Genomic DNA, 15,290 nt, shown 5'->3' with positions numbered 1-15,290 from the left:
TTCAGCAAGTTTATAGGATATAAGATCAAAATACAAAAATTAGCTTAATTTCTATAGCAATGAATAATACAAAAATAAAATTAAGAGAGCAGTCCATTTACAGTAGCATCAAAAAGAATAAAATGCTTAGGAAGTTGTGAGAGACTTGTACCATGAAAATTACAAACATTTCTCAAAAATCACATATATGAATGGAAACCCACCCCATGTTCATAAATTAGAAGACTAATATTCTTAATATATCAGTACTACTAAAGCAATCTACAGATTTAATACAGTCACCAGTAGTATTTTTTACAGAAATAGTAAAACCCATCCTAAAATTTATGGAATCTGAAGGCATCCCAAATAGCCAAAACAGTCTTGAAAAAGAACAGATCTGGAGGATTCACACTAACTGATTCCAAAACTTACAGCAAAGCTGCAGTAATCAAAACAGTGGTACCAGGATAAAGACAGATACATAGGCAAATGGGATAGGATAGAAAGCTCAGAAATAAACCCTCACATTTATGGTAAAGATGATTTTTGACAAGAATGCCAAGACACTTCTGTGGGAAAATGACTCTTTTCAATAAATTGTTCTGGAAAAACAGGATATCCACTTGCAAAAGAATCAGTTTGGACCCTTATACAAAAATTAACTCAAAAAGGATTGAATATCTAAATGTGAGTCCTAAAACAATCAGAAGAAAGCATACGACAAAAGCTTCATGACATAGATTTGTCAGATTTCTTGGATATGACACCCAAGGCACAGGCAACAAAAGGTCAGACAAATAGGGCATTGTGAAAACTAAAGATTTCTGTGCATCAAAAGTGGTATCAACTGTGTAAAAAGACATCCCAGAGGATGGGGGGAAAATACTTACAGATCATATATCTGAGAAGAGATTAATATCAAGAATATGTAAAGAATTCCTAAAACTCAACCACAAAAAAACAAGCCATTGCAAAATGGGCAAAGACCTTGAATAGACATTTATCCAAAGAAGATATATGGATGGCAAAGATGCTTAACATCACTAATAAGGAAATGCAAATCAAAACTACAATGAGATACCATCTCACACCATTAGATAGAATAGCTACTATCAAAAACCCCAGAAAAACAAGTGTTTGTAAGAATATGGAAAAATTGGAACACTTGTGCATTGTTAGTTGTGATATAAAACGGTACAGCTGCTGTCGAAAACAGTATGGCATTTTCCTTAAAAAATTAAATACAGAATTTCCACGTTATCCAACAGTTTCATTTCTGGGTATATACCCTGAAAAATTGAAGGCAGGGTCTCAAAGATATATTAGTACTCACGTGTTTATAGCAATATTATTCAAAATAGCTGAAATGTGGAAGCAACAACCCAAGTATCCATTGAAGGATGAGTAGGTAAGCAGAATGGGATATATACATAGTGAATTATTATTCAGCCTTAAGAATAATAAGGAAATTCTGACATGCTACAACATAAGTGAAACTTGAAGACATTAAGTGGAATATGCCAGTCATAAAAATACAAATGCTGTATGATTCAACTTAAGAAGTACTTAAGTACTTAAAGAAGTCAAAATCATACAGAAGTAGAATGGTAGTTGACAGGAGCTGGGGGGAGAGGAAAAGTGTATTATTGTTTAATGCAGGGGTCCCCAGCCTCCAAGATTGAATGTCTGATGATCTGAGGTGAGGCCGATGTAATAATAATAAAGTGCACAATACCTGTAATATGCTTGAGTCATCCCGAAACCATCCCTCACTCCAGTTCGTGGAGAAATTGTCTTCCACGAAACCGGTCCCTGGTGCCAAAAAGGTTGGGGACGGCTGGTTTAAAGGGCATAGATTTCAGTTTCACAAGATGAAGAGAGGTATGGAAATGGATGGCGATGATTGCACGTTATGAATGTATGTAATACCACAGACTGGGCACCCAGAAATGGTTAGGATGCTAAACTTTATATGTATTTCACCACATTTTTTTAAGTTGGGAAAGAAGAATTTTAAACAGTTGATGTCTTAGTACTTTACATTTCACTGGTCTGTGCAACCTAACTCCAAAACTGTCAACTTAAAAAAAAAAAAATGCTGTGGACTCTTAAGTTCCCCGTTCCAGCTCTGAAATTCTGTGGTCCCTTAGTTGGCAGATATGACCTAGACATTCCTTCTTGGCTCCTAATTTTGTGGTTCTGTAGTATTACCAAAACTTGATTGCTGATAATATCAAATATAAATTTCTGTGTGCCTTTCTTGGTGACTTTTTACAGATGCATTTGATAAAGAATATAAGATGGCATATGATCGTCTCACACCCAGTCAAGTCAAGAGCACCCACAACTGCGACAGGCCGCCAAGCACAGGGGTGATGGAATGTCGGAAGACCTTTGGAGAACCTTATCTTTAAGATATGTGTGTATACTTTCAATATGTATTGTATAGTCAGTGTATAAAACAACACTTTTAGACTCTAAACTTTTTTCTTCGATTTTTGAAAACACATTTGTAAGATGTTTCAGGAGGTTCAGATAGCTTATGTACAGAGTGTCTTAAGAAGAAAATAGTGACAAGTGGGAGAGAGCCACTTTATGTCTCATTTCTTTTCTTCTTCTTCTCCAGTAACAATTAAGTACTTTTGTGATAAAAAAAAAAAAAAAATCCCTAAACAAAATTAGTCCCCATAAAATAAGACAGCTGTTTAATGGATTCTCTTGGAAGAGGCAGATTGAAAAATCATGTATGGAACATAAACAAATGTAAGATCAGAGTATCTCCTGTTTTCATAGACTGCTCAAATGTTTTGACCATGAAGTTGTATTATACGTATTTTAAATTGTTTATAGTAAGTTGTTATTTTTTTAATTTTTAAACTTAATATAGCAAACAAAATGAACTTAAACTTATGAAGCAAGGCAGTTAAATGCTTATTTTCCTTGTCTGCTGCTATGTGAAGTAATTAGTGCAGCTGCACATCTCTATATGTATATCTATATTTTTTTTATTACTTGGAAGAATGATTCCAAAATGTCAGTGCTAGCGTCAGTGTTGTCCCAGGATCGCACGTTAGAACTCCTGAGCCTGACTGCAGTGGGTGAGGCATGGCAGGGCGCACATCGCCCAGACGGACTCACTGAGCCTTGTGGGAGGAAAGCCAGAGAGGTTCTAAGTCTGCTTCTGCAAAATCAGGTTCAGTATACCATGGTTCCAGAATTTTCTCTACTGCTACTAGATGCATCCCATACACAGGGGAAATAGCTTACACAGCCAAATATCAATTTAAATTTTAATATTCTACATGAACATTTATGTTGGGGAATATGTCAGTTTATCCCAAATTTTACCTTTATTTTAATATCTAAAATATTGGGTATGGTGCAAATTATAGTATATTTATCTGGAATATGACCTACTGGAGTATTGTTTATATATATTATATATAAATATTCAAAATATTTTTTCAAAGGTAGAAAAATAATAACTCACTAAAAGGACAGCCAGATAGAATTTCCCATATTGAGGAACTTGGCTTTTTTAATAAGCCTTCTGAATCTGGTTTATGAAATCTAAATCCAAAATATCCAGAAATAAGACAGTAAATTGAATGTTTAAGTACCATGGGTATTAAATAGAATCTTAAAAAATTCTTGTAGTCCCATCATTTCTAAGATCACTTTCTTTCAATAATTTCTGATTAAAAAAAGGTATCCTTTAGCTGTTAGAATTATATATTTTAATGTTCATGTAGTATGTGTTTGTACATTGTCATAATGAAGGAATTCTCTAGCCAATGTCAAAGAAGGAAAAAATGAATGGTCCTAAATTAGATGTGTCAAAGCCGGTAGGGTTCAGGACATTCAGACTTGGAGATATCTTACAATCCTGAGACTCAGAACCATTCAGCTGTAGAAAAAACACTTTTGTGTAAACCCCATTGGTGAATAACACCAAGCTGAAACATTTCACAGCTTTCTACTCTGGGAAATAATGGGGAAAACTTAAAAATGTAAAATTTACTTCAGTTAGTTTGGGGCTGAACTTGCTTACTTGAAAAATCTGGTGCTATGCACATGTATCTGCTTCTCCTTTGTAAATATCACTCTTGTCTTATCCTTCTTTACTATTTAGGTCCACACTCACAATCTAATTCAGTCTTACGGTCTCAGAATCATAATCATTTGAAAATTATTCAATGAGAGAAACATTTGATAGGTGAGGCTTTTGGCATTGGTGACAAGCATCCATCCAAACAGAATTCTAGGGTTCTAGTCTGTTTTGCTGTTACTGTTTTGTTTTGTATAAGAACAGCTTTCACTATTGATTACCTTGTCTTTAACACAAGCAATATATATATGAATAGCAGTTTATTGATTTCAAATATCTAACCAAAAAAAGTAAGGTAAAGCCCATTCTTGATGATTCAGACTCATCTGGAAAAGTGAATGTAATTCCCCCCCACCCCCACCCCCGACACCAAGTTCTGTTTCTACTTCTGGTTGGGTTCTATTCCCCCCGTTTTTAATCCCCAGGGAATATTATTTGTACAGATTTACTCTCTCAAAACCTAAAACATGAATAGAAAGTGGTAAATCCTGATCAAAAGAAAATATGTAGATTATCCTTTAAAATAACTCCATACAAACATTTCTTCAGTTTTCTCTCTGTTGACCATACATTGTAGAGAATTATGGTCAATCACGTTGGAAAGAAATACCCTTTTACTACATTATCTTTTATTTTCTCCTAGTTTTGTTTATATGTTTACTAGTTGAAAATAAATCATGCCGTGTCCTGGTATAACTTGTTTACTACTAACTACTTCCTTCCATTGTGTTTTGAATGTCACACATTTGTATATCATATTTGAATATTCAGTTTTTTCCTCTTGAAAGGGAGTTATACAGTATTCTGATTTTTTTTCTAATTGCGGGGCGGGGGGGTGAGATTTTTTTGCTTTAAAATCCTAAAGCCACTAGCTTATTTATTATAAGGTTTTCTAATAAAATCTTTCCATTTTTGTACGTGGAGAAACAGCCCCTGAAAATGCTGGTTCAGAATTTTAAGCGATAAGCTTTTTTTCTTTTATGTTGGTGATTAATGATACTTTAGTGCAACTAGCCAGTGCTACATATATAAGTTACATTGTACTTCTACATATTTTGTAAGTACATGGTAAGAAAGGAACCAGTTGTGTGATAATGTGCAGTAGCCCAGCTTTATTTTTCTCTCACTGGAACTTGGAAGCTGCTGTTAGGCGCTGTATCACTGAGCAGGAAGGGAAAGGCTGCCTCGTTGAGGTCCTCGGTCTGCCTTTGTGCTAGTCTTAGCATGCTCTGCCCTTCCTGTTAAGATATGTCTAAGTTTTATTTCAGAATTGAATTCTCTGGTGCCTGCAGGTCAGTTTACCTTAATACCCTCAGTGCTTGGTATCTTCTTACCCCTTCATACTACCTTCTTTCTCTGAAGAGTAAGTACATTTGCCGGCTTAATTATTATTTACAAAGTTAGTATTGCACAAATTAATATGGCAATTTCTGTCTGACTCAAAAAGTCCATGTGCATGTGTGAGATGGTAACAGACTTTTCAGATAAAGTTACTGTAGCCTTTCCACAGTTGCTATTCATTTGGATGGCTCTTTCCTTTTGCATTTAAAGATTTTCTCTTCAAACACAGTACTGTGATAAAACCACTGGAGCAACTGATGGAATTTTCTGTAAATGAAATTCTCCATATTGACCGGCTCATCCCAGAAGGCCCTGAGGACAGCCTTAGGCCAGGGTGTCCTGCTTGGCTCTAGTGACTCCACAGGGATGGGCAACCCTGATCATGGGCCCTCTCTTTGTACTTTTCATGGTCAGTTCAGTTCAGTCGCTCAGTCGTGTCTGACTCTTTGTGACCCCATAGACTGCAGCACGCCAGGCTCCCCTGTCCATCACCAACTCCCAGAGCTTGCTCAAACTTGTGTCCATGGAGTCTGTGATGCCATCCAACCATCTCATCCTCTCTCATCTCATCCTCATCTCATACTTTTCATGGTAACCAGGCCAAAAGTACACTGCAAGCTGCATCTGCAGCGGGACTTTCCTACAAAAAGGGGGCCAGAGCTAAGGATATTCTGTGAGCCATAAGGCCAACTTGTTTTACAAATGCATCTACCAAGCTATGTCTTAAATACTAAATTCCAATTCTTGCCTCTTTTGGTACTCAATCTTTAAACAGTAATTGGGATATAGAATTTTTATGATACTTTATAGTATCATAAAAGGCCATGCTTCTAATTTGATAGAAACATTTTCAGATCTATATGAGAATATAATGTTCAAAATGTATAGTAACTGTTTAAAAATATACTAATTTTAAAACATTTGGAATATATCCTTTTTTTTGTCACTATACAGAATCTTACCCATTAAATTAGGAGGAGTTTTACATTTTTATAAATATGGCCCAAACCTGTTACCAGGGCCATCAAGGAAATGCAACCTCAACAGGGATGAAGGAGAAATCATCTATTCAGCCACTTTCTCCCAATTTAGATACTCATGTATGACAGGTCTGACTTTCCAAGCTGAATATAACTAGCTACATAGGTCATTTTACCCATCAAATGAAAGGACCATCTAACCATTATCTTGACATTTTAAGATGGTACTTAACCTCTAAATGAGTACAATTTTAATAAATTATCGATTTGTAATGTATGACAATAATCTTAATTTCAAGTGTAACAAATTGATCTTTTAAAAGTTATACAAGTTTTCCATCTCCTTGCAATCTCTTCCTCCTCCCCACCAGGTGCTCATCCATCAAGACACAACTTTCACTTTATGTCTTAACCCTTTTCTTCAGAGTGTGAAGTCAGAACTTCCTTTCTCAGCAAAGATAAATGCCAGAAACTTAGCAAACTGATCAGGAAAAGGATATTCGATTATTAGTTGATTTTAATCATTAACTGGTGGTCCAGCACTTTCTCATTACAGAACGTTTCACTGTCCATCACTCCTCACTCAGTTGTACTGGGGAAGATCATCGGCTCCCAGGCTGTTTGTGAGGAGGAGCCATCCCTGAGGCTGGCTGAGACTGGGGGCAGAGACCAGGCTGCGGCCCAGGGTGCTGGCACCGGGAGCTCCCTTCCCTTCCGTGGCCACTGCCCTGTCTCGCTCCTAGGCCACAGCGTATGGAGACCAGGCAGTGCGGCAGCGTTAGGAGTGAGATGACCAATTTAAGAATGTGGAATTTGAATACGATCCTGTATTCATCAGTCTTCTCTGGAGCCATGAACACATCCATTTTTGTAAAATAAAAGATCATTGGGACTCACAATTTATTGAAATTTAGTAAATGTCATTTCCATTTCCAAACAACGTGGATCTTGGGAGTAGTGAGGCCATGAATTAAATTAACCAGCCCATCTTAGAAGATGGATTAGGGACTAAAGTACTTTGAAAACAGCCCTTCAACACCAAAATGTTCAGTTTTTTCCCATTTCGCATCTGTCCAGCTATCTTCTAGTCTTCGGTGAATCCTCTCATGTTTGTAATTAAAGCCGTATTTACTGTCATAAACTGCGTTCACCTGAGCTCCTCCTGCTTCATAACCGGTGGCATAGCACTGTTTCATTTTTAATGTGCCCCTTGACTTGATGCCAGTAAAAGGCAGCAAGCAGCAATATTTAATATACAAGCATTTCAGCTTCCACGTGAAATGTTTAACCGCACAATTTTTTAAAAACACAGGTGTCCTTTGCACTAGCTACCTTGAAGATAGTAACACTTTTTTTCCTCTCCATCTTGGCACTGTGTTAAGCGTTTCTCCTTTGTAATCGCCTTAATATCCACTTGTAATCCACACAAGAAATCAATCTTCCTGCTTTATAATCCTGTCTCAGATGACATACAAAAATAGCATTGCCCCACTGGATCTCTTGCTTTGTAAACCAGATTTGGGTATACTGACTTTAGACTCTTTTTAAAAATTACTTTGTTCCTCCCTCACCGGTACAGCTCCCATGTTAGGTGAGAATATGAGAGGGTGGAGCCCAGCCAGGACAGCTTTGTTAGAATGTCTGATTGCTCAAGGTGCCCACCTGATGGAGACCACACAAACTTGGGTAAGTACGTATTTTTAAATGGCCCTCAGAATAGTTTTCCTCCCCTAATAGCCACACCTTCCAACTGAATGGCAAATTATAATTTCTTGGGCTGCTTACTTTTCAGAAATCCAACAATGAGAGCAAATGTCCTCCTTTGAAAAAGCTGTAAAACATTGATACACATTTTACTGGACTACGATGTGTAATGATAATTGATTCTTGTTATACTTTTTTTAATCTATAGATTTCGTCCCCTTAAACTCACCAGTAACTAAACTGTAAGGAGTACAACCCTGATAGAAGCACACACTTTGAACAGTACAAGAGGAGACAGCAAATTGCAGCCTGTGCTGGGGGCAAGGGCCAGGAGGGCGAGACCACACCTGCCTGTCTTGGATCAGCAGCCCTTCAGGAATAATCAGGGAACTGTCACGCGGGTGCTTGTCTTACTGCTGTGATGCCTGTCCCAACCCTCACTCCCAGTTATCTCATTTTAGAAAAGCCTCTGACTCAGGCCCTTCTTGGCCTCCGTGAAGGGGTGGTAGGAACACCACCCCTCCAGAGTCCTAATCCGCAATGAACTGCAGGTGCTTCCAAGGATAAACTTCAGCCCCCATCACACCCACATCAGAGGTTCTTGGCCACTCACTTCCCTCTCCCAGATCAGGTTCATTCTTTCTTTAATGTGACGAGAGGTGCAGTAACTTCTGGCATGGGTTTCTGATCCATGTCCATTTTGAGCAATAGTGACTCTGACTCAGACAGATACAGGGCAGGATATGATTCGATCTTCCAGCATCACACTGATTATCAGGAATACAAAGTACAGGAGGAACATGGTGAAGCCCAGGATCTTGTTCATTCTCCACTTGCATAATGCAATTGACGAGATCACAAACAGGAGCATGAGAAAAAGCAAAACAATTGCACAGAACAAGCCATTGCTACTGACAGCAACAGGCTGCAATCCATTGATGAGAGAGAAAAGCATCCAAGGAAGGGGCAGGCTGCAAGACAGAAGAGACAGTGTGAGTGTTCTTTATGTTGATAACAGCCCCATGTACACAACAGTACTGCACAATTTACAAAGCACGCATTTTTACACAAACGTAAGAAACAAAATATTCATGTCAAAGGTTAGAAAACGAAAGTGAAGTCGCTCAGTCGTCTGACTCTGTGACCCCATGGACTGTAGCCTATCAGGCTCCTCCGTCCATGGGGTTTTCCAGGCAGGGGTACTGGAGTGGGGTGCCATAGAAAACTCAGGTCCAGGGAAATTAAAATTATGTACCCATTACTCACAGATAGTAACTGGAAAGCCTAGATTAAAACAGGTTTTCTGGGTCTGAGTTGTTTTCTTCATACTTTGTGGCTTCTGTATGACTAATCTAAACCTCTAAATCCTTACGATAAGGCCTAGCTCGGGACATTTCCTGACACTTGTTAGTGGTTCGGGCTCTCCTCAGCCCTTTAACCTGCTCCACCCTGCAAACACACACACAAACAAATTCAAATGAAAAAAATCACAGCCACACCCAAATCCTGAAGGTGACCAGGGAAGTGAAAACAGGCGTGGTGCTGCTACGGAGCTGAGAGGAGCCAGTAGGCAAATCCCTACAGGAAGACGCAACATTTACTTGTTTATACAAAATGCTTTTTAGAACCTCTGAGCAGGCAGGAGTCCAAATGCAAAGGAGCAGGAGTACCAGGAAGTAAGACAGGAAGTCATTGCTCCTTCCAACCCCACCTCCACCACCTTGGGGGTCAGTGAGCCAAGCATTTGACTGTATGTGGTAATGGAATTTAATGGACTTCAGTTTTCAATTTATCCATAAATTCCAGTCAGATTTCAGGCAGCATTTTAGTTCTATTATCCTTCTGGCTGTGATGAATGAAAGGAGGATACTTTGTTACCTTGTGGAAACTAATAACATAAACACCATTTTATTCCATGTATAATGAATGGACAGAGCCAACACAGTGTTTTCCAGCCATGATATGCCTTAGAAAAGCCAGTCTGCCACTCACCCCACGGTGATATCAAATATGTTACTGCCCACGGAGCTTGACACAGCCATGTCACCCAGGCCTTTCCGAGCGACAATCACACTGGTGATGAGGTCAGGAATTGATGTGCCTGCTGCTAGGATCGTCAAACCCATGATCTCTTCAGAAATCCCTATTGTTTCGCCAACCTGGTAAATAGAGAAACCATGGCAACAGCAGGTGAAAAATCTGAGGCTCTTTGAAGTGCCAACCATATACTACTTTGTGCAAAACCATCACCTTCCTCAGAGTTAATGTTCCCTTGGCCTGAGTGAGGTAGGGTCATGCAAAACTAACAGCTGGGGAGATGGGCCATGGAGAGAAAGAACAGGGCCTCTGCTCAAGGCTTCAGAGGATGATGATGCTCTTTTCTAACCTGACTGAAGTCCATCTATGATTACCACTTACTGTTATTCCAACCATAACAACTCTACCTTCCCAGAAGAACTGCTCCTCCAAAGGCCTGTTCATGTATGTTTCCATTTCCAGACCCACAGACACCTGCCATGTGCCAGGAACTTTTTAGAGGCTGGAGGCAGAAGTATGGACAGTGCAACACTGACCCTACTCTTTGAAGCACCAACCATATACTATTTTGTGCAAAACCATCACCTTGCTCAGAGTTAATGTTCCCTTGGCCTGAGTGAGGTAGGGGTCATGCAAAACTAACAGCTGGGAAGAAAAGAGAAAAGCATGTAAACAGTGATAAAACTGCGCTGAGTGCAGTATTCCAGGTAGAGGAGAAAAGCCATGCACACTCAAGAACACTAATTAATGCCAGGAAGGAGGCAAAACTGAGCTTGCTCTTAAGTGTGTACGGTCTTACCAGGTGGAGAGAAGTGGCCAAGGCAGGACAGAAAGCAGGGAATAAGGCTAATAAGGAATGGTCAGCTGGATCAGGTTGAGAAGGGCCTTCTGTCAGATGGCAGTGTGAACAGAGGACAGAAGAGCCCTGCTTGAAAAGTACTGCATCCCTTGGACTATAAAGTCTACTTTTAAGCCTTTACAAACAATACATGAACTACAAATTCACTTGGTGCTCGCCATTCCCTGGGCGCCAGAAATTCACCCAGAAGGAAAAAAGTCCTTTTGGCCCACGGATGCAGGGTTTGGTTCCTGCCCCACACTCACCTGGTGAGCCCACCAAACCATGAGGTATGAGAACATGGCTATCCACAGGATGGATCCCAGGAAGGTGATAACAAAAAACTTCTTAGCCTCCTGTTTGAAAGTTTGAAAAGGAAGAGAAATAAGTTGCAGAGGCTAAAGGGCTCTGGCGCTTCTGAGAGAGCCCCAGGAGATCTGCGGGAGGAATGATGGAGATGATGTGGAGATGTCTGACCTCTGTCTCCAGTGAGGACCTAGAAAAGGATGGGCTTAGTGGCCCACTCTAGATGAGACGAGACGGGGGGTTCAGCACTGACAAAATGAAGAGAGCTATTTGCTTGCACTAGGACCAGCCAATCTAGTTATTTGGTTTGACTTCAACTTTTCCCCACTCTGCCCCTCTCTGGACCCAGAGACAGAATATGGTTCCCCTTTGGGTGGAGTACGTTAGTCAGACCTTTCCCTATAAACAGGAATACAGGGTAGAAATAGCATTTATAACCCTAGGTCTTCACAGTGTTGCTATGAAATACAGAGGGTGTGCAGTGGCATCATTCCCATACTCAAATCAAGAAACTGAGAATTTAAGGAGAGATTATTTCACGCTGCTTATGGTGGTGGAAACAAACACATTCCAGGGCCTCCCAAGTCCATCAGAATGTCCCTTAGGTGCATGGTCCCCTCGAGAGCTGCAGGTTCCATCCCAGACCCTCTGTGGTTGAGCCCCGACAAGCTGGTTTGCCCTATCACCTCCCTCCTCTGAGTGGGCATGCAGAGAGGCCCCAGAGCTTCCCTAAGGATAGGCGACTTGGGGACAGCTGGGCAAACCCACCAGCCTCCGGACGTCGGGAACCGTCAGCCACAGCGGGAACACAATGGGCAGGAGAAAGAGGTAAATGGCTTGCTTCCGCCTGGTCTCAGGCCATTCCAGGGACAAAGGCTGTTCATTTTCCTCCTCTTCCTCCTCCTCTTCCTCCTCTTCCTCTTCTTCGTCTTCCTCTTCTTCATCTTCCTCTTCTTCATCTTCACTGTCACCTCCATCACCTCCCCCTTCACCATCCACACCTTCCTCGTCATCTTTGGCTTCACCTTGAATTTCAGCATTCAATTCCTGCTCTCCAGTTTCACCTTCACCACCTTCTCCTGCCTGGATTTCACCTTCATCTTCACCACCTTCCACTTCACCATCCTCTCCTTCCACTTCCCCAGCTTCTCCTGCCTGGATTTCACCTTCATCACCTTTCACTTCACCACCTTCTCCTGCCTGGATTTCACCTTCGTCTTCATCACCTTCCACTTCCCCAGCTTCTCCTGCCTGGATTTCACCTTCGTCTTCATCACCTTCCACTTCCCCAGCTTCTCCTGCCTGGATTTCACCTTCGTCTTCATCACCTTCCACTTCCCCACCTTCTCCTGCCTGGATTTCACCTTCGTCTTCATCACCTTCCACTTCCCCACCTTCTCCTGCCTGGATTTCACCTTCGTCTTCATCACCTTCCACTTCCCCACCTTCTCCTGCCTGGATTTCACCTTCGTCTTCATCACCTTTCACTTCACCACCTTCTGCCTGGATTTCACCTTCGTCTTCATCATCTCCTCTCCTTTCTGCCGGGATGTCACCTTCACTTTCATTCTCTGCTTTTCCTTCACTTTCACCTCCTAATGCAGCGTCGCCTCCACTTCGCTCTCCGTTTTCACCTTCAGCAGGAGCTTCCGCCTCTCCACCTGTCCTTTCACCTGTGTTCTCAGCTTCGGCCCCGACTCCCTGCAATCCAAAACCAACAGATTAATGGGAGATGATGGTCTGTCTGTTCCCTTTCCCGTTTCTCCCCACCATTTTTTTGTTGTTGTTCTCAGAATGTATCTAAAAGCTTTAGTATGAGAAAGAAACAAGTGCAATCATTCAGCAAAATTCCCTTTACAACACTCCTGCCCAGTCCTGTCTTTGATCATTTGTAGGGATGGAGAACGCACCACGTAAAGCAGTTCCTGACAACTCTGACTGGTTTGAAGTCCAAAATTTATACCAAAGTTCCACCCTCTGTGTATAGGTTTGCTTTTTGGAGCCACAAAGAACACTCTCCGCACAGAGACAGCCTCTCTTCCCTGGGCTGAAGATTCCCAGGTCCTTCTGTGGTTCCCCATGCTACAGCCTCCTCCCCTTCTTGATGAACTCATTCTAGTTAGCTTATATCCCATGAGGAGGTTTCTAAAATAACACCTCACAGAATCCAACAGGATTATCATGCCCCTTATTTTAGATACGATGCTTCCATTAATGTTGCCTAAAATGGCATGATATGTTTTGGTGGTTACATCACATTCTGAATCCATCTAAAACTCAACTGCTATATTATATGTGTAAAATGATGATGATACCAATTCATGGACGGTTTTTATGTACCAGGCATCATGCTAAGTAGTATAATAATAACAACAACTCACACTTAGTAGGTTTCCTGAGTCAATTAATTTATCATACAGATAGAACTAAACCCATCTGACAGATGAAGAAGGGTACAGAGTAGTTAAAAGCTTGCTTGTGGTCCACACAGTTTGTCAGTAATGAAGCTGGGATTTGAATGTGAACCATCCAACGCTTGGCCTCTTCACCATCAAGCTACCCTACTCCCCAAATGCCAGGACTGAATGAGATATTTGGTTCCCAAACCCGGTAGCTTATTAGAAACACAGATTTCCTTGCCCCACTGAACCAACTGAAGTAGAATCTCTAGGACTGAAAACCAGGAATCTATTTTTATATGCTGCCAGGTACATCTAATAACTGCATCTGTAGATGTGTTTGGGTACCATGGACTGACTCCACATGCTCTAAAAGCCATTGATTCTTAGGGTCTTCAGATTAGGCTCCCAATAACCTATAACAATGTGCTGATCCAATCCCTTGAGTAAATGACCCGGGCTGTGTGCTCATGAAGTACATCATCCATAACAAATTTCATGAGGCTGCCAATCCCCAGGGGGTGCTCAGTGATTCTAAACTCTGCTGCATATTAAAATCACTTCGAGGATTTAAAGACTCAAGGACCCACCCCAGATATCCTGACTTCACTGGTTGAGAATGGGCCCTAGTTTGCCCCAATTATTGTAACATGCAGCCAGGGTTCAGACCACCCAAAGAAGAAGCCAAATATTAATATCCATGAGGCCTGTGCTTTCAGATGAGAATGAATAATTCCTGCCCTCCCATCCCCAAGCTAATCTGGAGAAAATGACAAGTCATTTAAATTAACAGCACCCTCTTTTCTGAGAACTGTCAACCCCAAAAGCCCCTGACAGGTGGCTCCTTCACCCACGTTGCAGTCAAAGCACCCCACTCTCCCTGCCACAGTTGACTAGACGTAGGTTTGACCCCTGACCTGTGCCCCGGTTTGAATGGATTCGCTGTCTTCTGAAACAGGGAGCCAGTCACTGGTTGATCACATTGTGGACTGGAGGACTGGGGTAGTAACTTAGGTCTCCGTGTGCTAATAAGGAAGCAATGGAGTCAGCTGCCAGGAGTTCTAAAGCCTGCACACGGAGGACAGAGGGAGAGCGGGACATGCAGGGAGGCCAGCAGGGCCACGGGCGCCTTCCCAGGCCTAGGTCCAACTCACTGTGGGACCAAGTTTCACTTCCTGACCTGGGGTCCTGGGAGACACCTCTGTATCCTCTCAATCCCTTTGACTTAAGCCAGCTGTAACTGGCCTACTCAGGACACTCATGCTGCCACTGAAGATGTCTTAGACACTGAACCCAAAGTTGCTGACTTAGGATGAGATGTAATTGAGTGCTTCTGGGTATCCAGTAGAAGAGAATGTCAGGGCTGGAATCTGTAAACTAAACGCACACTTCCTGTCAGTCACTGAGCCCCCACTGAGCACATGCAGCACTGTGTTTCTGGGGCGGGAGGGGAGGGGAGCAGTGGGGGACAGAGACCACTCAGACTCGGATCCTGCCCTCCGGAAGCTCACCACCTCGCAGGGGCACTCAGAGACTCACAAACAGAGTACAGGGAAGGCAGTGCTAAGGGCCCTAAGAGAGGAAGAGAGCACCAT

General features: G+C 41.6%; 2 protein-coding genes across 8 annotated transcripts in view; one reads left to right on the top strand and one right to left on the bottom strand.

Annotated features, from left to right (window-relative positions):
- The window catches only part of DENND4A (DENN domain containing 4A), a 120,637-nt gene extending 115,612 nt beyond the window's left edge, over window positions 1-5,025 (top strand). For 5 of the 7 annotated variants that reach the window (XM_027553005.1, XM_027553009.1, XM_027553006.1 and 2 more), the window contains one exon: window positions 2,260-5,025. In XM_027553005.1, the coding sequence (XP_027408806.1) occupies window positions 2,260-2,396 (137 nt within the window). In that variant the 3' untranslated portion in view covers window positions 2,397-5,025. The remainder of the gene's footprint in view (window positions 1-2,259) is intronic. The other 2 variants (XM_027553008.1, XM_027553010.1) reach the window with 2 other exon arrangements.
- Window positions 5,026-7,305: 2,280 nt separating this feature from the next.
- Window positions 7,306-15,290, bottom strand: part of SLC24A1 (solute carrier family 24 member 1) — a 28,169-nt gene continuing 20,184 nt past the window's right edge. The window contains exons 6-9 of the mRNA XM_027553011.1: window positions 12,065-12,997; window positions 11,257-11,346; window positions 10,108-10,274; window positions 7,306-9,086 (exon numbers count right to left, since the gene is read on the bottom strand). Coding sequence (XP_027408812.1) covers window positions 8,837-9,086; window positions 10,108-10,274; window positions 11,257-11,346; window positions 12,065-12,997 — 1,440 coding nt within the window. The 3' untranslated portion in view covers window positions 7,306-8,836. The remainder of the gene's footprint in view (window positions 9,087-10,107; window positions 10,275-11,256; window positions 11,347-12,064; window positions 12,998-15,290) is intronic.

This window comes from Bos indicus x Bos taurus, chromosome 10 (genome assembly GCF_003369695.1).
Source record: "Bos indicus x Bos taurus breed Angus x Brahman F1 hybrid chromosome 10, Bos_hybrid_MaternalHap_v2.0, whole genome shotgun sequence".
Lineage (NCBI taxonomy): Eukaryota > Metazoa > Chordata > Mammalia > Artiodactyla > Bovidae > Bos > Bos indicus x Bos taurus.
The sequence above is the reverse complement of the archived record's forward strand: the minus strand, read 5'-3'. Positions and strand labels throughout refer to the sequence as shown.